General features: G+C 42.9%; 1 protein-coding gene across 2 annotated transcripts in view; it reads left to right on the top strand.

Annotated features, from left to right (window-relative positions):
• Positions 1–2,892: 2,892 nt before the first annotated feature.
• The window catches only part of ric8b (RIC8 guanine nucleotide exchange factor B), a 59,288-nt gene continuing 34,673 nt past the window's right edge, over positions 2,893–27,507 (top strand). Inside the window, exons 1-4 of one of the 2 annotated variants that reach the window (XM_072551791.1) lie at positions 2,893–3,064; positions 14,952–14,999; positions 22,365–22,973; positions 24,370–24,464. In XM_072551791.1, the coding sequence (XP_072407892.1) occupies positions 2,975–3,064; positions 14,952–14,999; positions 22,365–22,973; positions 24,370–24,464 (842 nt within the window). In that variant the 5' untranslated portion in view covers positions 2,893–2,974. The remainder of the gene's footprint in view (positions 3,065–14,951; positions 15,000–22,364; positions 22,974–24,369; positions 24,465–27,507) is intronic. The other variant, XM_072551790.1, reaches the window with a different exon arrangement.

Here is a 27,507-nt window from a genome sequence, read left to right as displayed (position 1 = left end):
GGTAAGATTTTAAGAGTCCATTACTAAGGATGAGATTTTGGAGTACTTGGAAACGTATGGTGAAATAGGGCTGAGTTAGCATGGCTTCATCATGAGATTATACCTTACAAATCTATAAGCATTCTTTGAGGAGGTAACAAACAATTTGGACAAAAGAGAGCCAGTGAACATGATCTGTTTGGATTCCCGGGAGTCCTTTGACAAGGTGCCACTCAGGAGGCTTCTAAATAAGATAAGAGCCCATGGTGTTCAGGCAAGATACTGGCATGGTTAGAGAATTAGCTGACTGGCAGAAGGCAGAGTGGAGATAAAGGGGTCTTTTCCAGGATGGCAGTCAGTGACTAGTGTTGTTCTGCAGGGCTCCGTGTTAGGACCACATCTATTCCTGTTATACATTAACAATCCAGATGAATGGCATTGTTGCTACACTTGCAGGTGACGCAGAGATAGCTGGATGAACAGGTAGTGTTGAGGAGGCAGACAGGCTGCAGAAGGACATGGATATTTATTTATTCATGGAATGTCAGCATCACTGACTAGGCCAGAATTTATTGCCTGTCCCTAACTGCCTAGAGGGCAGTTAAGCGTCAACCATATTGCTGTGAATCTGGTGTCACATGTAGGCCAGTCCAGGTAGGGATGGTAGTTTCCTTGCCTAAAGGACATTAATGAATCAGATGAGTTTTCCTGATAATCGGCAATGGCTTCATGGTCATCATTAGACTCTTAATTCCTGACTTTTTATATTGAATTCAAGTTCCACCATCAAGTTCCCAGGCCCTAAGAACATTACCTGAATTTCTGGGTTAACAGTCTATTGATAATGTCACGAGGCCATTGCCTCCCCAGAGAGGGCAAAGAATTGGCAGATGGAATACAATGTGGCAAAGCGTGAGGTTATATACTTTCGATAGGAAGAATAGAGGCGTAGATAATTTTCTATTCGAGAAAAGGCTTCAGTAATCTGAAGCACAAAGATACTTGGGAGTCTGAGTTCAGATTTTCTTAAGGTTAACGTTCAGGAAGGCAAGTGCAGTGTTAGCATTCAGTTCAAGAGGGTTAGAATACAAGAGCAGAGATGTATTTGGAACATTATGAGCAGTTTTGGGCCTCTTATCTAAAGCTTTGGAGGGGCAATTGTCGTGAGGAGCAGTTAAGAATCCTGGGTTTCTACTTAATGTAGTTTAGAAAGGTGGGGTGGGGAAGTGGAATCTTACTGACACTTACAGAATACTGAGTCTGGATACAATGGATGTGGAGAGGGTGTATTCACGAACATGAGAGACTTGGACCCGGTGCAACATCGAGGGCCAAAGGGCCTATTCTGCACTGTATTGTTCTATGTTCTATTATTACACTTCTAATCTAACCCCATTACACCCCTAACACTACACCTTACTACAACCTAACATAACGACCACTATACATCTAACCTAACTGCCTATTGCACCCTTAATCCAGCTCCCCATTCCACTCCTCACCAGTAGACCCCTAATCCAATCTCCATTACTGCTTAAACCTATTTCCCATTTAGAACCTCAACCCAAACACCAGCACATTCCCAATCCAAGGGGGGAATGTCAGTAGTCAGGGCGACAGGTGCAGAGGGGGTGTGTGTTGGTTCATGGAGTGACAGGGGGGTCAGTTGTTGGCTTGACGGGTGCTGGGTGACAGGTGGGAGGGGTGGTGGGAGCTGATCAGTTTCAGAGGTGAGTGGTGCGGGGGGAGTGGGTTATTGCTGGGGTAACGGGTGCAGGGGTCACAGGTCAGTCGCCAGGGTGACTGGAGTGGGGGGGTGGAATGGGTAGCTTGGCAGTGCAACTGATGCAGGGATGTGTGAGTCGGTGAAAGGGTACTGGAGGGGCGCAGTTAGTTACCGGGAGGCAGGTGACGTGGGGGAGGGGCGGGGTCAGTTGTTGGGGGTGGGCACACTGGTTATCATGGTTATGGGGGCTGGGTGGTGGTGAAGGGCGCCGGCCAGGAATGACGGGTAACCGGGGGGGGGGTTTGGTTGTCAGGGTGACAGGTGCCACCCTGACGGGTGCCAGGGACAGGGTTTGGTTCAATACTCGGGATGACGGGTGCCGGGGGGGGGGTTGGGGGGATGACAGGTGTCAGGGACGGGGTTCAGGTCAGTTGTCGCAGTGATGCGTGCTGTGGGGGGGGGGGGGGGGGGGTTGTCGCAGTGATTGGTGACCAGGGGTGGGGGTGGTGGTGGATTCCGGGTTGTGACGGGTGCCAGGGGTGTCAGTTGTCAGGTGATGGGGGGGGGGGTGGCACGGGTCGGTTGCCGGGGTGACGGGTGCGAGGGGGGGTGCGGTCGGTTGCTGGGGTGACGGGTGTGGGAGGGGCGGATCGGTTGCCGGGGTGACGGGTGCGGAGGGTCGGTTGCCGGGGTGACGGGTGCGGGAGGGGGCGGGAGGGTCGGTTGCCGGGGTGACAGGTGTGGGAGGGGCGGGTCGGTTGCCGGGGTGACGGTGCGGGAGGGGGCGGGTCGGTTGCCGGGGTGACGGTGCGGGAGGGGGCGGGTCGGTTGCCGGGGTGACGGGTGCGGGAGAGGGCGGGTCGGTTGCCGGGGTGACGGGTGCGGGAGGGGCGGGTCGGTTGCCGGGGTGACGGTGCGGGAGGGGGCGGGTCGGTTGCCGGGGTGACGGTGCGGGAGAGGGCGGGTCGGTTGCCGGGGTGACGGGTGCGGGAGAGGGCGGGTCGGTTGCCGGGGTGACGGTGCGGGAGAGGGCGGGTCGGTTGCCGGGGTGACGGGTGCGGGAGAGGGCGGGTCGGTTGCCGGGGTGACGGTGCGGGAGGGGGCGGGTCGGTTGCCGGGGTGACGGTGCGGGAGGGGGCGGGTCGGTTGCCGGGGTGACGGTGCGGGAGAGGGCGGGTCGGTTGCCGGGGTGAAGGGTCAGTTGGGGCGGAGCTTTGGGTTCGGTGATCGGGCTGTATTCGAGGCCCAGGCTCTATTCCGGCGTTAACGATGGATCGTGCTCCCGCGGCGGTTCTGAAAGCGCTGGAGAGCGGTAACAAGGAAGGGATAGAGCGGGTGCTGCAGGAATATAATCGGCAGGTGAGTGGCACCGACCGGGCTGGCGGCAATGGCTCACACCCGGGACCCTCCCCCCTTCCCCAAGGTAACCAGGAACATATATCTTCTCCCTCTGCCAGGAATGTTACCTCAAACCATTCCCCTCCCCCCCCCCCCCCCGTCCTATTCCTGGGAAAATCACACACCCTCTCCTTCCCTCACCCCGAACATTTCACCCACGATTCCAACCCCACCCTCGAGAACAACATGTCCTCACTCCAAGGTATGTCTCTTCCCTCCCATCTCGAAGAATATTCCCCACCCCAAACCCGATGAACATCCCTCCCACCACCCAGCCCACCCCACTTCTGGGGGCAAACCTGCTCACATCCTGAGGAACACAACCCCCACCACAATTCCGAGTAACATCTCCTCTCCCCACCCCCCCACCCCCATTCTGAGGAACATTCCCCACTGCAACCTTCCCCATCCTGAGGAACATCACCCCTCATCCTGATGAACATCCACCCCTGTGCCCCCTCTCATCCTGAGGAACATATCCCCCCTCACCCTCCCTATCCTGAGGAACATCACCCCTCATCCTGATGAACATCTACCCTTAATGCCCCCTCTCATCCTGAGGAACATATCCCCCCTCACTCTCCCTATCCTGAGGAACATCCCCCTGCACACCCCATATCCTGAGGAACATACCATGCCCCCCTTTTCCCCACATCCCTATCCTGAGGAATATCCCCCCCCCATTCTGAGGAATATCCTTTTCCCCCTCCCATCCTGAGGAATATCACCCACCTCATCCTGAGGAACATCCCCCTGCACCCCCCCCCCCCCCCCCTGAGGAACATACCATCCCTCCCAATCACGTCTCCATTCTGAGGAACGTCCACAACCACCCCATCCTGAGGAACATCTCTTCCCCCACCCTCCCACATACACATTCCTACACCTTGCAAAGATGACCATATGATCATAAGACGTAGGAAGCGGAGTAGGCCAATTGGCCCCTCAAGCCCGCTCATTCAGTCATGTCATGGCTGATCCAACGCTCTTCACATTCTCTTTTGTGTGTTTTCCCTGCGATTCCAAAGATGTGCAGGTCAGGTAAATTGGCCATGCTAAAATTGCCTGTAGTGTTAGGTGCAGGGGAATGGGTCTGGGTGGGTTGCTCTTCGGAGGGTTGGTGTGGACTTGTTGGGCCGAAGGGCCTGTTTCCACACTGTAAGTAATCTAATCCAGAAATTAATTCTTGATACTCCTACTGATCAAGAATCTACCCCCATCTCCCCATCCCTGAGACCCCTTACCTCGCAAGAGGAAATGTCCTCTTGCATCTGTCCCATCATGCTCTCTCAGAGTCTGTGTTTCAATAAGATCTCCCTTCATTCTTCTAATTTCTGATGAATTGTAGGAATTTTCAAAGCTGAAGTACAACCCAGAGAGGCTGGTTTGGACAAACCTAAACCATAAGTGGATGACATTGTTTTTTGTTGAAATAATGAGGACGAGCATGTTTCCAATAATCTACCATGTGACAGGCCCTTTGACTGTCTATTTTGATAGATGATGCTAAGAAGTATATCCTGCATATTATAGCTGTATAACTTTATTCTCAGCAAATCCTGGATAATAATGTGTTAACAACATCTGCCCTTATTGTTAATGAGTAATACTATAATTTATTTGGGGCAAGAGAGATATACCTGATGAATTGCAAATCAGCACAAATGCCTTCATGGCTTTAACCTCACTGAGATTTTCATGGGTTTACTATTTTGTACATTAATTGCTCATTAGACTGGGAAATGACTTACATTTATATTTAATAGTGCCAATACCCTTTCTAACGTCACAATTTTTAATTACTGCCACAGTCTTTCTTCCACCAAAAATAAATACTTAAAAGTGTAGTGTCTCATTCCATCAGGAAGTACATCATGTTTAGAATTTTACTTATGTTTCATTTTAGTCGTCTTAAGTTGTTCACTTTTCTCAATGTTATTTCTTTTCCTGTTTGAGACTCAAATTAAATTTAATTCCCTCTCCATTGTTTCTCTATAAAGTTTTTAAATCTCATTATTTAAACAGACATAATGCTGGTCCCTGAAGGCCCATTGCCTTCAGCTCATGTTTTCAGCAATTTGATGGCCCTTGTTTTAATGGAGAATCCAGGAACAAGTCTGATTAATTGGGCATGGAGAAAGTGAGGACTGCAGATGCTGTACATTTCAGTCAAGAGTGTGATGCTGGAAATGCACAGCAGGTCAGACAGCATCCAAGGAGCAGGAGAATTGGCATTTCAGGCAAAATACCATCATCAGGAATTAGGGTTGTGAGGCGAGGGGGGGGGTGGGAGGTGGCGGGAGGGAGGTAGCTGAGAGTGCGATAGGTAGATTAAGATGGGGGTAATGGTGATAGGTTGGAGAGGAAGGTGGAGCGGATAGGTGAGAAAGAAGGTGGACAGGTACGACAGGTCATGGTGATGCCAAGTTGGAAGATTGAATCTGGGATAAAGTGGGTGGGGGTGGGGAATGATATGAGGAATGTGGTGAAATCCAGATTGATGCCATGTGGTTGGAGGGTCCCAAGGTAAAAGATGAGGTGTTCTTCCTCCCAGGCATCGGGTGGTTTGGGTTTGGCGATGGAGGAGGCCCAGGACCTACATATCCTTGGTGTAGTGGGAGGAGGTGTTGCCACAGAATGGTGAGGTTGGTTGTTGCGTGTTCTGGAAGTAGGCATCTTGTCTGCCCAATATAGCAGAGACTGCAGCAGGAACAATGGATACAGTAAATGACATGTGGAAGTGCAGGTAAATCTCTGATGGATGTGAAAGGCTCCTCTGGGCCTTGGACGGAGGTGAGGAGGCAAGTGTGGGCTCAGGTTTTGCAACTCCTGCAGTGGTAGGGGAAGATGCCAGGTGGAGAGGGTGGGTTGGTGGTGGTGGTGGTGGTGGTGGTGGTTGGGGGTGGGGGGTGGGGTTGGGGGTGTGGATTGGGGTGGGGGGGGAGGTGAGTGGTGGTGGGTGGACACACTACGGAATGCAGATAGGGTTCAGGAGGGAAATACATCTCTGGTGGTGGGGTCCATTTGTATAGGGTGGAAATGGCGAAGGATGATACAACATTTACAAAGCTTGGTGCAGTGGAAGGTGAGGCCTGGGGAGGTGGGTTCTGTCCTTGTTTGTGGGGGGGGGGTTGAGGGCGGAGGTGCAGGAAGTGGATGAGATGTGCTGGAGGGCATCATCAGCCAAATGGGAAGGCAGGTTGGGGTCTTTGAAGAAGGAGGTCATCTGGTGTGTTCTGTGGGGGAACTGGTCCTCCTGGGAGCAGATGCAGCGGAGGTGGAGGAATTGGGATTAAGGGGTGGCATTTTTACAGGAGGCAGGATGGGAGGAAGTGTGGTCCAGGTAACTGTGGGGGTTGGTGGGTTTGTAGATGTCTGTGTTGAGACAGTCACCGTTGATGGAGATGGAGAAGTCCGAGATGATCTTGTCGAACTTAAAGTCAGGGTGGAATGTGTGGGTGAAGTTGATGAACTGTTTAACCTCCATGTGGGAGCACCAGGTGGCACTGATATAGTCATCAATGTAGCGGAGGAAAAGGTAGGGAATGGTGTTGGTGTAACTGCGGAAGATGGACTGTTCCACGTAACTGATAGAGACAAGCAAAGCTGGGACCCATGGCTGCCCCTTTTGGTCTGGAGGAAGTGGGAGGATTCAAAGAAGAAATTATTGAGGGTGAAGACCAGTTCAGCTAAGGGGTGAGGTAACACACACGTACAGCCACACACACAACATTTTACTGCAACTTTTTGTCAGGTTCCACCTTTGCCCTGTACAGGACAATGTTGGAGAGATTATCTGGGGAAAGGGGGTTTAGGGTACACCCCTTTGTGGAACTTCAGGGAAAGTGTGGGAGGGGAGAGAGAAGGCGTGAGGTCAGTCATTTGGAGACGGTACCTGGGCTCCCATCAATGTCCAAGACTGTTCTCTGCAGCATTTCAGTAAGCCGCATTTGTTTTTAATCATTGTAAACAAAAGGTGAGATCGGTGTTAGAAACACCTCTTTGATGCAATATTTCTATTGGGACCTCGAGATCTCCTTCAGATAATCCGATATTTGAATAACTGATATTCGGATAATCAAGGTTCCCCTGTACAGGGTTACAAGGGTGGGTGGGTCTGGGTGATTCATTTAAGAGGGTTGGTGTGGACATGGTGGGCTGAATGGCCTGCTTCCATGCTGAAGGGATTCTTTGATTCTTTGAACTTTGCTCATCTGTTCAACGAGTTCATGGTTGAGCTGATTCTCCTTAACTTCAGTTTTCTGCCTTTCCCAAATAACCCGTAATTCCCTTACTAATTAAAATTATGTCTATCTCAGCCATGAAGATATTGAACAGCCCAGTCTTTACAGCCCTTTGTGGTAAAGAATTCAATGGATTCACTACCCTCCAAGAGAAGAAATTTCTCCTTATCTCTGTCTTAACTGGGTAACCTCTTACTATGAGATTATGCCTCCTTGTCCTAAATTCTCCCACAAGGGAAAACAACTTCTTAGCATCTACCCTATCGAGCCTCCCATGAATCATGTTGGGACTACATAAGGTTATGGCTCATTCTTCTAAACTTGAATATGTGTAGACCGTATGTACTCAACCCTTCTTCATGAAAATATCCCGCTGTATTGGGGATCAATTTAAACCTTTTCTGGACCGCCTCTGCTGCCAGTCTTTCTTTTGTTAGGTAAGGACCAAAACTTGACAGTACTTTTTTTAAATTACTCATTCAGGGGATGTGGACATAGCTGTCCAGGCCAACACTTCAACCCCAGGGCATCAATGTGAACTTCACCAGTTTCCTCATTTTCCCTTCCCCTCCCCCCTTACCCCAGTTCCAACCTTCCAGCTCAGCACCATCCTCATGGCCTGTCCTACCTGCCAACCTCCCTTCCCACCCATCTGCTTCACCCTCCTTTCTGACCTATCACCTCCATCCCCACCCCTATTCACCTATTGTACTCTTTACTACCTTCTCCCCAGCTCCACCCCCTCATTTATCTCTCCACCATGGAGGCTCCCCATCTGTATTCCTGATGAAGGGCTTTTGCCTGAAATGTCGATTTTCCTGCTCCTGGAATGCTGCCTGACCTGCTGTGCTTTTCCAGCACCACTCTAATCTAAACTCTGGTTTCCAGCATCTGCAGTCCTCACTTTTGCCTAGGCCAATATTTATTCCCCATCCCTAATTGCCCACAGGGAAGCTGAGAGTCAACTACATTACTATGGATCTACAGTCTTATGTGGGCCAAGCTGGGTAATGCTAATAGGTTTCCTTCTCTAATGGACATTAATGAACCATTAATTTTTCCTGATAATTGGCAACAGTTTCATGGTGATCATTAGACTCTTAATCCTATATTTTTATTGAATACATGTTTCTCCATCTGCCATGGTAGGATTTGAATCTGGGTCCCCAGTCTCTGGGTTAACAGTCTAGCAATATCACCATAAGGTCACCAACCACTCTCTTTCTCTCCCCACCCCACCCCCAACTCCCCACTCCCCATATTGCAGGTCTAGTCTGACAATAATTTGTATGGTTTTAGCTAAATCTCCCTATTGCTGTATGTCATTTCCTTTTAAAGTCAAAATAACATTCCATATTCCTCTCAAATAACCTATTGTACTTGTGCCTAAATCATTTACATACAAGGACCTCCAAGCCCCCAGCAGCTTTCTACAGTCTTTCCTCATTTTAGCTTCTCAGTTCTTCTTGCTAACGTGCTTAACTTCATGTTTTTTCAACGTTTAATTCCATCTGTCAAGTTCTGCACACTCACTTATCTGTTCTGAATCCCTCCGTAGACTTTTTGGGCCATTCTCACCACTTGTCTTCCCACCTGTTTTTATATCATCTGCAGTAGTGCATTCACTTTCCTCATCCAGCTCCATAATATATAATGTAAATAATTGTGACACCAGCACTGATCCCTGTGGCACTCCACCAGAGTTGTGGAGATGTACTGCACAGAAACAGACCCTTCGGTCCAACTCTTCCATGTGGACTAGAGATCCCATCCTAATCTAGTCCCATTTGTGAGCACTTGGCCCATATCCCTCTAAACCCTTCTTATTCATATACCTTTTAAATAATGCAATTGTACCAGCCTCTACCACTTCCTCTGGCAGCACATTGCATACATGTGCCATCCTCTGCGTGAAAAAGTTGCCCCTTCGGTCCCTTTTATATCTTTCCCCTCTCACCCTGAACTTATGTCCTCTAGTTGTGGACTCCCCCAACCCAGGGAAAAGACTTTGTCTATTTATCCTATCCATGACCCTCAGGATTTTACAAACCTCTGAGGTCACCCCTCAGCCTTCGCTCCAGAGAAAACAGCCCCACCCTGTAGCTCAAATCCTCCAACCCTGGCAACATCTTTGTAAATCCTTTCTGAACCCTTTCAAGTTTCACAACGTCCTTCCACTAGGAAGGAGACCTGAATTGCATGCAATATTCCAAAAGTGGAATAGCTACAGGTTGCCATCTGAAAAAGCCAAACTCTCCCTTCGATTAGTCAACCAATCCTCTATCTATGCAAATATACTATCCTTCACACCATGGGCTATCTTATTAGCTATGTGTGGTACCTTATCAAACACCTTTTGGAAATCCAAGTATATTACTCCTACTGGTTGCCCTTCATTTATCCTGTTGTTACTTCCTCAAAGAACTCTTAATAAATTTGCTAGGGGGCATGCTTTCTCCTTTCATGAAGCTATGCTGTCTCTTTTTGATTATATTATGTTATTCTAAATTGCTGTTGTTCCTTTTATAGTAAACTCGTGACATCTTCCCAATGACCGAACTGACCTACAGTTACCTGTTTTTTGTCTCTTCCCTTTTTTAATAAGTGTATTACATTAGTAGTTTTCCAATCATCTTTTCCAGAATGTAATAACTTTTGAAAGGTTACTGCCAATATCTCTGTAGCTACTTCCTTTAAAATCCTAAAATTCATCTCATCAGGTCCAGGGGACAGATCAGCCTTTAGCCCCATGCGTTTCATGAAAACTTTTGTTTCCTCTATTGGTAGTTATTGTAGTTATTTCTTTCCCTTTTTGCCCTTTGATAGCACTACAAAAATACTAAATAATCAATGTTGTCTATTGTGAGGACTAATGCAAAGTATTTGTTTAACTCTTCAGCCATTTCCTGGTTCTCTATTATTATTTCCCCAATGGAATATCCCCAGTAGAATGTTTTTTATTGCCTTTCATGGGATGTGGGTGCCACTGGCTGGGTCAGCACTTATTGGCTAAGCAACGATGTTGGTGAACTACTACAGTCCATGTAGTGGAGGTAGACCCATAGTATTGTTAGAAAGGGGCTTCCAAGATTTTGATCCATTGACACTGGAGGAGCGGCAATATAATTCCAAGTTAGGATAGAGAGGAACATAGGAACAGGAGTAGGCCATTCAGTCCCATTCAGCCAGATCACGGCTGATCTATGGCCTAACTCCGTGTACCATGTAACTTTGGCCCATATCCTTTAATACCTTTGCTTAACAACAATTTACCTATCTTAGATTTAAAATTAATAACTCATCCTACATCCACTGCCATTTGGGGAAGAGAGTTCCAAACCTTTACCACCTTGCATATCAAAGTGTTTCTAATATCTCTCCTGTATGACCTGGCTCTCATTCTCAGGCCAACCAGTGAGGATAGTTTATCTTTTTCTACCCTGTCTTTTCCTGTTAAAATCTTGAATACTTTAATCAGATCACCCGTTATCCTTCTAGGTTCTAGAGAAAATAGGCCTAACTTGTGTACTCTCTCCACATAACTTAACCCTTGAAGTCCAGCTATCATTTCCACAAATTTGCTGATGATAGTGTTCCCACATGTGTTTTCCTCTTGTCCTTCTAGATGACAGATGTTGAAGTAGTCTTGGTGATTTGCTGCAATGCATCTTGTAGATGGTTCACACTGCTGCCACTTGATGGTGGCAGAAATTACTTTTGGAAGGGCTGCTACTCAAGTATGCTGCTTCATTCTAGGTAAGAACATAAGAACTAGGAGCAGGAGTAGGCCATCCGGCTCTTCGAGCCTGCTCCGCCATTCAATAAGATCATGGCTGATCTTTTCATGGACTGAGATCCACTTACCCGCACTCTCACCGTATCCCTTAATTCCTTTATATCTCTAAATAGTATCTACCTTAGCTTTAAAACATTTACTGAAGTAGCGTTAACTACTTCACTGGGCAAGGAATTCCATAGATTAGCAACAATCTGGATGAAGAATTTCCTTCTAAATTCAGTTCTAAATCTGTTCCCTCTAATCTTGAGGCTATGCCCTTTTGTCAGTGGAAACATCCTCTCTACTTCTTTCTTTTCTATTCTCTTCATAATTTTCTGTGTTTCTGTAATGTCCCCCTCATTCTTCTAAATTCCATTGAATATAATCCCAGTTTACTCAGTCTCCCCTCATAAGCCAACCCCTCAACTCTGGAATCAACCTAGTGAACCTCCTTTGCATCCCCTCCAGTGCCAGTACATCCTTTCTCAAGAAAGGAGACAAAAACTGCACCCAGTACTCCAGGTGTGGCCTCACCAGCACCTTGTATAGCTGCAACATAACTGCTCCGCTTTTAAACTCAATCCCTTAGCAGTGAAGGACAAAATTCCATTTGCCTTCCTAATTACTTGTTGTACCTGCAGACCAACCCCCTGTGATTCATGCACAAGGATACCCAGGTCCCTCTGCAAACCAGCATGCTGCAACTTTTTACCATATTCTAATATTCTCTACAATCTTAACAAAACATCAAACTAAAAATGCACTTTTTTGGGGGGAGTGCTCTGCATTAAAAACACAGCAGCAAAGATGTTATATTATAATACTGTCACCTGGCTAAAACATGTTTTAAGGTTACAAGTTTGATAAGTTTAAAAAAGACAATGCTGCACAATTTCAGTATAAAAACAAAATCTGCCCCATTACATAGCCCACAAAATGAATTCTTTGAAGAGATAACAAGTAGGGTAGACCAGGGAAACCCAGCGGATGTTATCTACCTCGATTTATGAAAGACCTTTTGATAAGGTGCCTCATGGGAGGCTGCTGAGTAAGGTGAGGGCCCATGGTGTTCGAGGTGAGCTCCTGGCATGGATTGAGGATTGGCTGTCTGACAGAAGGCAGAGAGTTGGGATAAAAGGTTCTTTTCGAATGGCAGCTGGTGACAAGTGGTGTCCCACAGGGTTCAGTGTTGGGGACACAGCTGTTCACTTTATATATTAATGATCTGGATGAAGGGACTGGGGGCATTCTGGCGAAGTTTGCTGATGATACAAAGTTAGGCGGCCAGGCAGGTAGTACTGAGGAGGTGGGGATGCTGCAGAAAGATTTAGACAGTTTAGGAGAGTGGTCCAGGAAATGGCTGATGAAAATCAATGTGTGCAAGGGCCAGGTCTTGCACTTTGGAAAAAATAATACAGGCATGGACTATTTTCTAAGCAGTGAGAAAATTCATCAAGCCAAAGTGCCAAGGGGTCTGGGAGTGCTCGTCTAGGATTCTCTAAAGGTTGGCTTACTAGTTGAGTCCATGGTTAAGAAAGCAAATGTAATGCTGTCATTTGTCTCAAGAGGGTTAGAGTGTAAAAGCAGCGATGTGCTACTGAGACTTTATAAACTCTAGTTAGGCCCCATTTAGAATATTGTGTCCAGTTTTGGGCCCCACACCTCATGTAGGACATACTGGCACTGGAGTGCATCCAGCAGAGATTCACACAGATGATCCCTGAAATGCTAGGCCTAACATATGATGAACAGCTGAGGATACTGGGATTGTATTCATTAGAGTTTAGAAGGTTGTGGGGAGATCTAATAGAAACGGTGGACGCTGGGAATTTGTTTCTGTCAGGTAGGGATACTAGGACTCGTGGACACAGTCTTAGAATTAGAGGGGATCAATTTAAAACAGAAATAAGGAGACATTTCTTCAGCCAGAGAGTGGTGGGCCTGTGGAATTCATTGCAACGGAGCACAGTGGAGGCCGGGATATTAAATGTCTTCAAGGCAGAGGTTGATAAATTCTTAGTCTCACAAAGAATTAAGGGATACGGGGAGAGTTGCAGGTAAGTGGCGTTGAAATGCCCATCAGTCATGATTGAATGGCGGAGTGGACTTGATGGGCCAAACGGCCTTACTTCCACTCCTATATCTTATGATCTTACTGTTACTCCGACCAAAATGATGACTTCACATTTATTAACATTGTATTCCATCTGCCAGACCTTTGCCCACTCACTCAATGTATCTATTTTTCTCAACTGTAGTGTTGAGGTTTTTGAGTAGTTTGGAACTTCACTCATCCAAGTGGAGCATATACCATCATATTGTTGATTTGTGCCTTATGGATGGTGGACAGGCTCGAAGTAGTCATTAAGTGAGTGAGTCGCCAGGGTTTCCAATCTTTCACTTGTTCTTATAGCTGCTTGTGTTTATATGACTGACTAGAAACTGAATTGGGCCAATCATAATTTCCAGCATTTTGTTGGGAATTCAGTAATGGTAGTGATATTGAATGTTAGGAGAGATCATTAGATTTTCTCTTCTTGGTATTTGCCTGGCACTTGTGTGATGTGACTGTCACTTATCAGTCCCCAACAAACTATTGTCCAGGCCTTACTGCATATGGACACAAATTGCTTCAGTAGCCAAGGGGTTGTGAACTGTGCTGAACATTGCATAAACGTCAGCAAATAACTGTATCTGACTTTATAATGGAAAAAAGATCATTGAAGAAGCAGCTAAATAAAGATGATTGATGCTGCCCTGAGGAAGTCAACTCTTGTGTAGCGGTAGTGACCTGAGTTCAAGTCTTACCTGCTCCAGAGCTATGTAATAACATCTTTGAGCAGATGGATTCAATAATATCTATCCTGAGGAGCTCCTGCATTAATGTTCTGGGGCTAACATCATTGTCACAACTGCAACAGCAAGCTTCCTTTGTTATTAATGTGATTCCAACTCGAGAATTTTCTCCCTATTTCTGTTCATGTCTTCGGTTTAGCTCTTTTGACCAAGACATTAACGAGGTCAGGAGCTGAGTGTCCAGGTTATTGCTTTGTGCCACTTGGTAGCATTTTTTGATGACCGCTTCATTTTGTGGACAGGATGTAATGCATTAGTGGACTCCTCTCTGCATTGTTGGGTAGTATTTGATAAGTCGAATGTGCAGGTGATTAAGATTTGGATGAGACATTCAGCTGTAGTGTGCAATGTTGTGATGTTGAAGATGGGCTGTTTTGGTGTTTAAAAAAGATATAATGTTTGAAGCTGAAATCTGTTTTAAATGGAAATTAGTGAACTGATAGAATAAGGACTGTGTAGCTTTACAGTTCAAGCACTCGTAGTGTCCTAATCCAGGATCCTTATCCCGTTCAATTATGAAAAACTTTGGATAGATTAATAACTGTCATACATTAATCTGTCTGCTCATTTGCAAGATTCTACAGGTAATTGTACAAAAACAGTGCATTCTGTTATGTATGGTCAGCTGTTTTCTTCTGAAGCTGCTGCTTGGGAAATAATTGGAGGACTTTGCCATCAATTATTCATGGGGCATGGGCTTAATCAAAGACAAACAAAAATGTTCAGATAATTTAACTTAGAGGATTTATGCCAAGAGAGATGAATGCTTGCAGGGAAGTGAGGGAGTAGACATACTATGGGAAATTTTAATAGAATTGGAGAGCAGTTAAATCAGAGAAATGTTAAGAAACTGAGGTTTATCATGTTTATTTAAGAACTGGTCAGATAGATTATGAAGCCTTGTGCAGTAACGTATATTCCTAAATACTCCATACTGCAATTATTTATTGGTGTGTGTCTTATTTAACAGAACAGTCGAACTTTCACATTTGATCAAAATGAGGAAGAGGAGAGAAAGGTAAAAAAATGACAATACGTATTTTTTTGATTAAAAACAAAGATGCTTAACCGTAATTACACTACTGAGCTGTAGTGGCTTGGCATTCTCAAACACCAATATGAGGATTTGAAAATCTCTAAAATGTAATTGTCTTGGGCCATTAAATGTTTATATAATTTGTTTCATTTGGATTAAATGTTGGATAATTTTAACTGTAAAAATTGAAAATTGTCTTATGTTGCATAAAACTCATCCTGGTGCTGTTGAGTTCTGAAGCATGCCTTCAAATTGAAGATAAAAGTGCTGGAATTTTCAAAGAATCCCTGACCTACTGGACTTACCAGATTAAGCTACTCTTGCATTTGGCTTAGAACAAATTGCATGAGGTCAGTGCTGCAGGAGCCTAAAAGCAATGTTGCTTAAAGGCCATCTTCATGAAGTACTGCAAATTTGGTCAATGGATTTAATGTGGACAAATATGAGAGAGTTCGCTTAGGAAGGAGTAACAGGAATGCAGAGTACTGGCCTAATGGTAAGATTCTTGGCAGTGTAGATGAGCAGAGGGATCTCTGTGTCCAGGTACATTGATCCTTGAAAGTTGCCACCCAGGTTAGCTTTTATTGGTAGAGGGATTGAGTTTCCGAACCATGAGATCATGCTGCAGCTGTACAAAACTGTGGTGAGTTTTGAGAAGATTTGTAGCTCAGGTTGAGGTTCTGGATGTATGTTTGCTCGCTGAGCTGGAAGGTTAATTTCCAGATGTTTCGTCACCCTGCTAGGTAACATCTTCAGTTGGCTTCTGGGCGAAACATTGCTGATGATTCCTGCTTTCTATTTATATGTTTGGGTTGGTGATGTCATTTCCTGTGGTGATGTCATTTCCTGTTTTTCTCAGGGGTTGGTAGATGGGATCTAACTCGAAAAATAATAGGAAATGACGTCACCAACCCAAACATATAAATAGAAAGCAGGAATCATCAACAGTGCTCCGCCTGGAGGCCCACTGAAAATGTTACCTAGCAGGCTGACGAAATGTCTGGACATTAACCTTCCAGCTCAGCGAGTAAACCTACATCCAAAACTCTGGTGAGGCCACATTTGGAGTATTGCATACAGTTTTAGTCACCACATTATAGGAAGGATGTAGAAGCTTTGGAAAGGGTTCAGAGGAGATTTACTAGGATATTGCCTGATATGGAGGGAAGGCCTTTGAGGAAAAGCTGAGAGACTTGAGGCTGTTTTCATTAAAGAGAACAAGATTGAGAAGCAACTGAATTGAGACATACAAGATAATCAGAGTTCTTTACTCCGAGTAGTAGGGGCATGGAACACACTGCCTGCAACAGTAGTAGACTCGCCAACCTTAAGGGCATTTAAATGGTCATTGGCTAGGCACATGGATGAAAATGGAGCATTGTAGGTTGGATGGGCTTTTGATTGGCTCCACAAGTCGGTGCAACGTCAAAGGGTGAACGGCCTGTACTGCGCTGTTATGTTATATGAGGGTGGATTGTCCTTTTAATTCAGAGCTTGGTAAGCTATTTTTAAACTGTTGTATTTTAACGATATAAGCAATTTGCAATTTTCTTTAAATGTACTGAAAAGCTACTCAACTTATAGTTTGCAGTATCACTGAAACTAAAATTAAAATATTGTATTGATATAGGCCCATTCATGTCTTTGGGAGGTCCTAAAGCACTCAACAGCCAATGATTGACTTTTTTGTACCTTAAAAAAAACCTAAAGTAACTGACCAGGTTAATCTGTTCTCTTTGTTTGATATGGCTTGCAGGAGGAATATTGACCAAACACTAGAGAATAGCCTGGATTATAATAGTGCCGTCAAATATTTTACATTCATCCACATATAATACCATATGCTTACAGAATATTGAATGGCCTGGACAGAGTGGATGTTGAGAAGATGTTTTCATTGGTAAGAGAGACTAGGACCTGAAGGCACAGCCTTAGAGTAAAAGGGAAGACCTTTCGGGTGGAATTAAGGGGAAACTTCTTCAGCCACAGAATAGTGAATCTTTGGAAGTCACTGCCACAGAAGGCTGTGGAGGCCAGGTCGTGAAGTGTATTTAAGACTGAGATAGATAAGTTCTTGATTGTCAAGGAGATCAAGGCTTATGGGGAGAAGGCAGGAAAATGAGGATGAAAAATCTATCAGCCATGGTTGAATGGTGGCGCAGGCTCAATGGCTAACTGGCCTAACATCTGCTCCTATGTCTTATGGTAATGATAGGTGTGAGAAAAATTACAATAATTATTTAACATCAGTATTTACTAGAGAGATAGAGCAGATCCTCATGATGGTGAATGCTGAGATAAGCAATGTGATAAGTGCAGTTGAAATTTGTCCAACAAAAAAAAATGTATTAAATAAACTGAATAGACTCTGAGGATAAAACTGCTCATCTGATTGTATTACATCCACATAGTATTTTTTAAAAATCTAGGGAGAAGATAGCAGAGATATTACCATTTAAATCTGTCAATAGATAAATGTGTAGTGCCAGGAGACTGGAGTAATAGCTGATATAATCCCTACAATTAAGAAATAGAAATAGAAAAAGTTAAAAATCACACAACACCAGGTTATAGTCCAACAGGTTTAATTGGAAGCACGAGCTCTCGGAGTGCTGCTCCTTCATCAGGTGGTAAAACATATCCAGGGATTTATAGACTATTTGATTTAATATCAATGGTATAAAAATAGTGGATTTCAAATTAAAGAGAGTAGAAGAACATTTGGAAATGAGAATTTATAATAATGAATAGTCAACATCGATTTGAAGAAAGAAAATTTTGCTTGACCAACTTTATTAATTTTTGAGGAGGCAACAGTGAGAATAGCTAATGGTAATTCACTGGATGTAATTGAACTTGAGTTTTGATAAATGCTTCTTTATGGACTAACTAATAAGGTCAGAGAATGTAGAATAAGGGGACAAGTTTTAGAATGGATTGATGGTTCACTTCAGAATAACAAGCATTGGATGAGAGTAAAGCCTGCTCCCATTCAGAATAGTGGAAGGTTTGAAGTGGCATTTCATAAGGATCAGTGTAAGGCCCACTGCTATTTACAATTTAACGTTAATGATTTGGACTTTGGAATCACAACCACAATTTCTAAATTAGTTAATATTGAGGAAAGCTGTAACATGTTGCAGAAGGCGATAATAAGCATGCAGAATGGGCATATCATTGGCAAATGAAGCTCAATGCCAATAAATGTGAAGTTATACTTTTTGATAGGAAGAAAAGGCAAATTACTTTTTAACCCAGAAGGTGTAAGTCTAAGTGAGGGACCTTCACCTATGTAGGGGATCTTCAAGTTCAACCATATCAATCGCAAGGAGTTTCATCACAGATTAATGTAAAGACTGTATCTTCTTATTTTTCTAAATTTTTGATTTATGGACTGAAATGGGTAAGGACTGTCTTAAAAGCCAAGGATTGTTGAAAGGTTGTCGTACCTTTTTAAAGCATCTGACCCAATACTTATTGTAAGTACTATTTATATAGCCACTGGTTCAAGCACTAATGGAAGCCTACTTTGCAGACTTGCTGAAGCCAAGGGGTGTGTACGAATGGAACTCTGGGTTACAACAAGTAGTTGGCCCATGAACTACTCACCAATCATCAGCCTTTTACCTACGAACAACTGTGTGTTAGCATCCAAAGTAGCTTAACAGATTTGAGTGTAAATGTTTAGGCAGAAGCTATCATACCTCTGGAGGAGAAGAAACTATTTTTGCTCTGTCATTAAAAAATAGTTTCAAATTTGAAGATAGATATTTCCTCTTCCCCATTGATATCAACTGTGACTTTTAATTGATAAACCAAAGACCTTTGCATGTGTGAACCAGTCACTCTGTGCCTCATGCAAACAAGAAAAAGATCAAGAAGCAGTATTTTGATCAGATCAAGAATCATATCAGCCAACCAATTGGACAGGGACCACTGAACTTCTCTCCAAATTTCCCTCTGTGCATAGCAACTTTTTTTTTCTGTGTGTAGGGGGAGGGGGGTTTATAAGAGGGTTAGAGCTTTAACTAGTATAATTTCTTACCAATAACTCCTAATTGTTTACCTGAAGCAAGAGTCTAATTATTTTTCATAAATAATAACTCTTGTTAAGTATAGAAACCTGGTCTGTCTTTCTGTTGATCTGGGTATAGAAGTCAGAGGAATTATGGAAATCTGGGTACTTTTTAAAACCTTTAACTTTTGTGATGACTCTATAACAATAGAATTGAAAAGTATAGTTGAAATTATACCAAACCTACTCTGAATCTTTTCTAGACCACATTTAGGCTATTTTGTACAATTCTGGTTGTCATCTTAAACAAAGGATATAGAGGCTTTTGGCCAGAGTCAGAAAATGATACCAGAAATGACTGTGTGTATTTATCAGGAAAGGGTTAACATGTTAGGTCTTTACTCTTGGAAGAAGAAGGCAGAGCGGAGATGTGATAGAGGTGTTTAAAATGATAAGATTTTCATGGCGTGGATGCAGAAAGAATGTTTTCTGTTGTGGGGAAGAGCACAAATGGAGGAAAAGATGTAGAGTAAGTCACTAAAAATTTGAAAGAAACTTCCTTTACAAACTTCACAGAGCAGTGAGAATGTGGAACTCTCTCTCAGCGAGTGAGTAAAGTGAATAATGTTGATACATTTAAGAGGAATTTGGACATACATATGAGGGAGAAGGGAATACAAGGTTGCGACAACAGATTGAGATGTGGAACAATGAGAGGAGGCTTGAATGGAGTATAGTAACTTGTAATAACTGGTTAAGCCCAATGGCCAGTTTCTGCTGTGAGCACTTCAGACTTAACAATGATGGCAGGGACAGAAAAGAAAAGCTCTGATCTGATACAGAGTGTCATCACCCAGAGAGTGACTAAAAGATGGAAAGGACCCGGAGTATAAATCTAGAGTATCATTTAAACAGTTACGTGCTGTGACATTCTGAAGAGTAGAATGTTTTCTAGGGCTTTTCATGAAAGATGAACCAAGATTGGCATTCCTGTCCCATTTTTACCATGGAACTGTCAGGGGAAAAAAATCATTTTTTCTTCTGGCTTTTCTGTTTATTAACTGCACTGATATTTAGGTGTCAGTATCTTTTTTTCCTTCTTTTGAACTCCGTTCCTGGTATAATTTTGGATCTTCTCTCTTTTGTTATTTGTATTTTGCTGTCTTTCGCTTTTGGAAAGACAACTGAAATTGGGACGGAAAGCTGTTTCTTAGATAACTCCATGTTTGCAGGACATTAGGCAACAGAAATTCATTGCTGAATTATAGGGAAATTAAAAGGATACAACTTATATACAGTTAAAAATCACGCAACACCAGGTTGTAGTCCAACAGGTTTAATTGGAAGCACACTAGCTTTCGGAGCGACGCTCCGTCATCAGATGATTGTGGAGGGTTCAATCGTAACACAGAATTTATAGCAAAAATTTACAGTGTGATGTAACTGAAATTATACATGGAAAAATTGACTGTCTGTTAATATAAATTTTTGCTATAAATTCTGTGTTGCGATTGAGCCCTCCACTATCACCTGATGAAGGAGCGTCGCTCCGAAAGCTAGTGTGCTTCCAATTAAACCTGTTGGACTATAACCTGGTGTAGTGTGATTTTTAACTTTGTCCACCCCAGTCCAACACCAGCACCTCCAAATCATGACAACTTATATACAAATGCTTTCTACTTCTGGCACCAGAATAAAATGCATATTTTGAGTAGTGTATGTATATATGGTACTTGGAATGGCCGCGTGTGTGTGTAAATATCTATATTTTCTCTATTAAAAGCCCTATATTCTCAATGAAACACTGACAATGAGGGTTAATCTGGCTGAGCTCAAACACTCCAGGTGGTTCTGACTGCTGTGGGTTAGCAAGAGAAGTATAGACAGCAGAAAAGCCCCCAAACTTGTTGCTAGGAGACTTGACTAGATACTTTTAGCCATTTGTGTTATTTATAGATTTAGAAAAAAAAATGTCTGCCAATGGCTGTGAACATGCAAGGCTTGTAAAAATGCAAACTTCATTCAATGTGATTCTAAAGTCCCTTTTATCTTATTTCAACTCTTTGTACTTTCTTTTGTTTCCTTGTTGCACACCAGTGGCTTAGAGGATGTTTAGCTAGGCAAAGTTATGCTGCAGCGAAAAGACAAGCTAACAGTGCAGTGGATCTCCTTGGGGCCCCTGAGCTGGCCGACAGGGAAGAATCCTTTGTCTTCCCTCTAGATTTACGGTGACCTCTAAGGCACCCTGTTATTTTGGTGTAGTTTGAACGGCTTTATAAGTCAAATGAGAAGGTGATCACTGACCACACCATTTCTGATTCCCTATGCAATCTTGGACATTTGGTTTGGCTGTTGCTTTCACAGTTTAGCAACATAGATAACAATGGGAATTCAAATCCCAGTTATGAACCCTGAACCATGACACCTATATGGTCTTTCCAAATTCCTCCAACTTCTTCCCTATATCATTTAAAAGTCAGAGTGTAAGGATTTCAGCGAAGAAGCTTACTTGAAGTTAATTTGGCAGAATTAGCATTTGTATGCAAACAATGAGAAAAAGTGGCGAATAAGCAATATCTGGGTAATGTGTAGGCTTTATTTTAACCAGACAATAAAGTGAACAATAATAAAACACCAGATTGTTACTGCTAGAAATCCAAAACAAAAGCTGAAATTACTGGAGAAACTCAGCAGGTCTGACAGCATCTGTGGAGAAAAAACAGACTGGACTCAACAATAAGTCTGTTCTCTCACATTTTCAATAAAATGTGCAATGTCAGTTCCTGGAAAGGAAGCATAGATTTTCATTACTTTAAATTTTCAGTGCAACAGACAACTGAGGGCACCTGCTATCCTTTTACTGGGGGTTGGATAGAAGTTCTCTGTTGAGGAATAAAGATGATGTATCGGAAGCACTGGTGTGGAAAGTGACGTTGTCAGCAGAAGAGCTGGAAAATAGAATGGAGTTTTTTTTAAAGAGGAAACCGGGTGGAAATATAATCAAGGTAGCCGTGGCAATGAGCCTAGAGTAGTATTCAAATGAACTGTTTATGAAAAGAATATACATATTTTTTAATAGAAATCACAAATTTAGAAACATTGATACAAATCATAAGTTATAATGCAAACAAATGATTTTTAATTGATACTAGAAGTTAAGTAACTTCAAAATGCTTTAATAAAGTGCTTACAGTGAAAATCAGGCCTTTCAGCCCAACAGGTTCTTTATCAAAATGTCAACGTTATTGTGGCCTTTTTAGTTAGTTAGTTCTGAAATGCCATGTTTTACCTCTGCAGATGATTTCTAACTGTCTGTTGTTTTACGTTGACAGAAAATATGTGATGAAATATTGAAAGTGCTGCAGAAAGACCTGGGACCATCTTGCCAAGCCACCTGTTTAGAAACAATCCGTATACTCTCCAGGGACAAGAAAGCTTTGACTCCTTTGACAACCAGACCAGCAATGCTTGCCCTAATGAGGTTGGCAGGATTGGAGTATACACAAAGCTCAGCACAGGAGATGCCCAATTTTAGTGTTATAATTGAAGCTTTAAAATGCCTGTGCAATATTGTATTCAATAGTGAAAAGGCGCAGCAACTTAGTGTGGACTTCAAACTTGTCAGTGGAGCCTGTGAGCGCTTAAAGGTGCACAGAGACAAAAATGTGCCTCGTGAAATTAAGTTCTTTGACCTGCGCCTTCTTTTCCTGTTGTCTGCATTGCGAATGGATGCCAGGGCTCAGCTAAAGGAAGAACAGGGGCTACTGTTGCTTACTGATATCCTAGAGAACACATTGGATATCAAATGGTCAGATAAATATGTGGTGGCTACAGACCGCAAGGGTCCTGTCTTGTCTAATGAGCAGGCAGATTTATCCATGGAGGTTCTGAAAGCTCTCTTTAATGTTACTTATGACTGCAGCCAGCAGCAAATTGATGAAGTAAGTTTCCCTTATTTATCTACTGCATCATAACGTTTTGGGCAGATGTTTGGGAGATAATATTGTGTTATCGTGTGACATAGTTTGTTGAATTGAGCTACAAAAAAAAATACTCCGACTGTAGGAGCAAATTACTGCAGATGCTAGAATCTGTACTGAAAACAAAACATACTGGAGGTCACAGCAGTCAGGCAGCATCCATGGAGGGAGAACAAGCTAATGCTTTAAGTATAGGTAATGCTTGTGAAGGAGCATTGCTGACTCTTCATGTTCTCTGGTTCTAAACTCACCAGCCAGAGAAACCACCCCTCAGCATCTACCCCATCAGGCCATGTTTCAATGATCACCTCTCATTTTCTAAAACTGAATATAGGCATATTCTATGCACCCTCTCATCCCAGCAATTAGTGTAGTGAACCTGCTTAGTTAAGTATTTCCTATATTTGAAGACCAGAACTGTGCAAAAATATCAAATCCTAATAGAATTGCAGTAAGACTTCCTTACTTTTGTCCACCATCCTCCTCACTATGAAGACTAACCTACCATTTTTGCTACTGCTTGTTGCACGTGCATATTAACATTACATGCTCCTTGTGTAGGGACTCTCGGGTTCCTCTGAAAGTTGACATTTAACATTATTTCAGTATTTAAAGTCTGTTTTTCTTTTCCTACCAAACTTAACCAGTACTCCCACCTGTCAGTTTCCATTCTCACTCATTTAACCCACTTGTATCTCTCTTTGCAGACTCTCTATCTTCCTCAAAACTTAGACTTTTTCACTTAGTTTTGTGTCAGAAGGAGAATGTTTTGATTTGAAACTACTTCACCACTTCTTTTACTTGCATTCCTATCCTGTTGAACAAATTTATAATCATCAGAAAAAGTAACGCTTAAAACCTATAAAAATTGTCAGTGTAACTTAAAACTGTTTTCTAGCATAAATAATTAATTCCATGAAGTTCTGAATCAGTGGTACAGAGAAGGAGGATATTCCAACCCTATTCTTTCTATTTTACAACACAAGGAGCTGACTGATCATGTTTGCTTAGTGTGTGACTAATTCCATGCTGATACCATTGACTCCTAACTCTTCTGAAATGACCCAACAAGCCACTGGCTATATCAAACTGGCGTAACTATGACATTTAGGAATGGACAATTAGTGACACTGCACTGATGACACACATATCCTGAGAATGGACAATTAAAAAAGAAAGATAGCAGGCTTTAGAGTGAGAAATTGAGTAAGGTTGAAAGTAAAATTGAACTTAAAATTCAGTTGTATTCTCTTTTCTGACTTATACTGGTTATAGAACAAGAAACACTTTGCTAGGTGCCAGAGTTTTATTTTCTGGTGAAAACTTTATCTCAGTTACATTAATTTCTTTTGGGCAGGATCGTGCCCATCAGAACAGACACCTCGCTGCTATTCTGTGTCACTGTTTGCTGCTGAAGACTCAGTCTGAAGGCAAAACTGAAGAATTTCACAGGTAAGTGCACTGTTTATAACAACAGCCTTTCTGACCCCTCACAACCTCATCACCAGCTATGAGTGAGAGTGAAACCAGGACTGAAACTGGTTTGAAGAAGAATTATTTCAATTTTTGACTGAGTGTTTGTCAGCATAAAAGGTTGGCAAACTAGTATACGATTTGCATCTACAGTGACAACAACTATCTGCACTTAGTGACAATCAGAAAATAATTAAATTATTTTCTCCAAGATTTTGCGAGGCGAATGTGTGGCCTTAACCAAGATCTTTGTATCCTCGCTAACCATTGGAGGAGTCCCAGAAGACTGACGAGTAGGCTAATGTGTTTCTCTGTTCAAGAAGGGAAATAGTCATAATCCAGGAAACAATTGACCAGCAGTCTTATGCCAGATGTTGGGAAGCTATTGGAGAAAATTCTTAGGAATAGAATTTATGCGCATTCGGATAAGCATGGCCTAATTAAGGACAGTCAGCATGGCTTTGTGCAGGGCAGGTCATGTCTTACTAACTTGTTTGAATTTTTCAAGAATGTGATGAAGGTGGTCAATAAGGGTAGAGCAGTGGATGTTGTTTACATGGATTTCAGTAAGGCTTTCGACAAGGTCCCTCATGGTGGTCTCAACCAGAAGCTTAATATGGTTGGGATACGTGGTGACTTGGCTGCATGGATTCAGAATTGTGTTGCCCAAAGAAGGCAGATGATAGTGGTGAAAGCTGTTTTTCAGGCTGGAGTTGCATCGTGCTTAGTGGTGTTTTGCAGGAATCAGTACCTCTGCTGTTTGTGATATATATAAATGACTTTGATGAAAATGCAGATGGGTGAGTTAGTAAGTTTGCATGTAACACAAATATTGCTGGAGTTGTGTATATGGTAGAAGTTTGTCAAAGGAACAGTGGGGTATAGATCAGTTGCAGATATGGGTGGAGAAATGGCAGATGGAGTTTAGTCTGGGTAAGTGGGAGGTGCTGCACTTTGAGAGATCAAATGTTAAAAGTATACAGTTAATGACAGGACGCTGAACAGCATTGATGTACAGCGGGATCTTGAAGTTCAAATCCATAGTGTTACAACATGGGGTAAACCCCTCTACTGATTTAAACCTGGAACACAGAGAGGCTCACCTTGCACCGTAATCTGTTAAATTTCGAGGGGCAAAGAATGATCCCAGATCTCACTACATAAAGTAAAAATTAACAATTATATTCTTTAAGTCCAGAAAAGAACATTAAACAACAACTATTTACAACTCTTTTCTCTTAAACCTATATTTTACCTCCAACTCTACAATATTGGTCCGATTTTAAAAAAACTATTTAAGTTTTACAAAACAAAAACCACATTTCAAAAACCAGCCAGTGATGTCAATTTTCCTTTGTAGATTTTCCTCTGTATTTTCCTGGGTCATCTTTGCTTTGGTCTACTGCTGCACAAATTGCTTATAGACAGGTACCTTTCAGAGAGATATTCAGCTAGCAGTCTGTGCTTGTTGGTGCTCTTTGCTGTTGTCTCCCTAACTGTTCAAAATGCCCGATTTTATACCCCTAAACATTGGATCATTTCGTTAGTTTGATGACATCCCAAACACTGAAATTCAAATTCGATTGGATTTTGGTATCTGGGGCATAATTTAAACTGATTGATTGATTGTCCGAATTTGAATTTGTTTTTGTTCCATGGCGATGTAGAACCAGCTATTTGTTTCAACCACGTGTTACATTTTTACTTTGTTCAGCACACTCTGTGTTTTCAAGTCAGTCCTTGCCAGCTTCCTCTCTCTCTCTTAAAGGTACAGTACACACCTACACCTTCATAACAACAGCTCCGTGAAATTGGCCACACAACTGGATAGGGTGATATAGAACATGTGTGATATGCTTGCCTTTATTGTCAGGGAATTGAGTACAAGAGTCAGATTGTCATGCTACAGTTTTATAAGACTTTGGTTAGGTCACACTTGAAGTATTACATTTATTTCTAGTCACCACATTACAGGAATGGTGTGGAGGCTTTGGAGAGGGTGCAGAAGTGGTTCACCAGAGTGCTGCCTGGATTAGAGGGTATGAGGTATAAGGAGAGGCCAGAAAAACTCAGGTTGTTTTCTCTGGAGCGGCAGAGGCTGAGGGGAGACTTGATAGAAGCCTATAAAATTATGAAATGCATAAATAGGGTTGACAGTCAAGACTTTTTCCCAGAGTTGAAATGTCTAAAATTAGGAGGTTTGCATTTAAGGTGAGGTGGTGGTGAGGGGGAGGGGGAGTTCAAAGGAGATGTGAAGAGCAAGTTTTTTTACACAGACTGGTAGGAGTCTGGAGTGTGCTGCCAGGGATGGTGTGGAGGTGGATACAATAAGGGCGATTAAGGGACTTTTGGATAAGCACATCAATATGCAGGAATGGAGGGATCTGGATCAAGGGCAGGCAGAAGGGATTAGTTTAATTTGGTGTCATGTTCAGCACAACATCATGGGCCAAAAGTCCCATTCCTGTGCTGTACTATTGTATGTTCTAAGATTTCCTTTAAATTAGTTTATAGTTGACGGATGATATTGGCAGTGCCTCATTTATTGCCAACTTTCTGCAACAACTGTGGTAGAACTTTCAAAAAGGGCTAACCATGTCGTGTGCATGGTCTCCTTCTCAAGAAACTGTTTGCTGAGGCACATTGGTATCTTTCAGCCAGTTGGGTTTTTCTGACAACCTTGTAGTTTCTTGGATGGTTATCCGTTGAAGTGTTTTGTGACTTATGTGTAGTTGAGAGATGCAAAGAAAGTTCTCTACTCATTTGAGGGTTTTAGAATCTACATGCAGAAGGCTGCAATTTCAAAATTCCTGTCTTGCTAACAAAACCAAGACAGTCACCAGATTCCTCAGCAGTAAAGAACCACCGTGTTGATGCCGCTGTGGAGTGTGCAGGGCTTATATAAAACAACCCACCATCAAGTTAGAGATGTTTTCCAGTATGTTTTGGCCATAGGCTCGCTGCTGTAGTGCATAGATGTGAACTTGTTTTTAATGTATGCTGAGTGGGTGAGGGGAAAAGG

The sequence above is a fragment of the Chiloscyllium punctatum genome, chromosome 32, assembly GCF_047496795.1.
Source record: "Chiloscyllium punctatum isolate Juve2018m chromosome 32, sChiPun1.3, whole genome shotgun sequence".
NCBI classification, from domain to species: Eukaryota; Metazoa; Chordata; class Chondrichthyes; order Orectolobiformes; family Hemiscylliidae; genus Chiloscyllium; species Chiloscyllium punctatum.
Note: the sequence above shows the minus strand (reverse complement) of the source record. Positions and strands in the feature narration are given on the sequence as shown.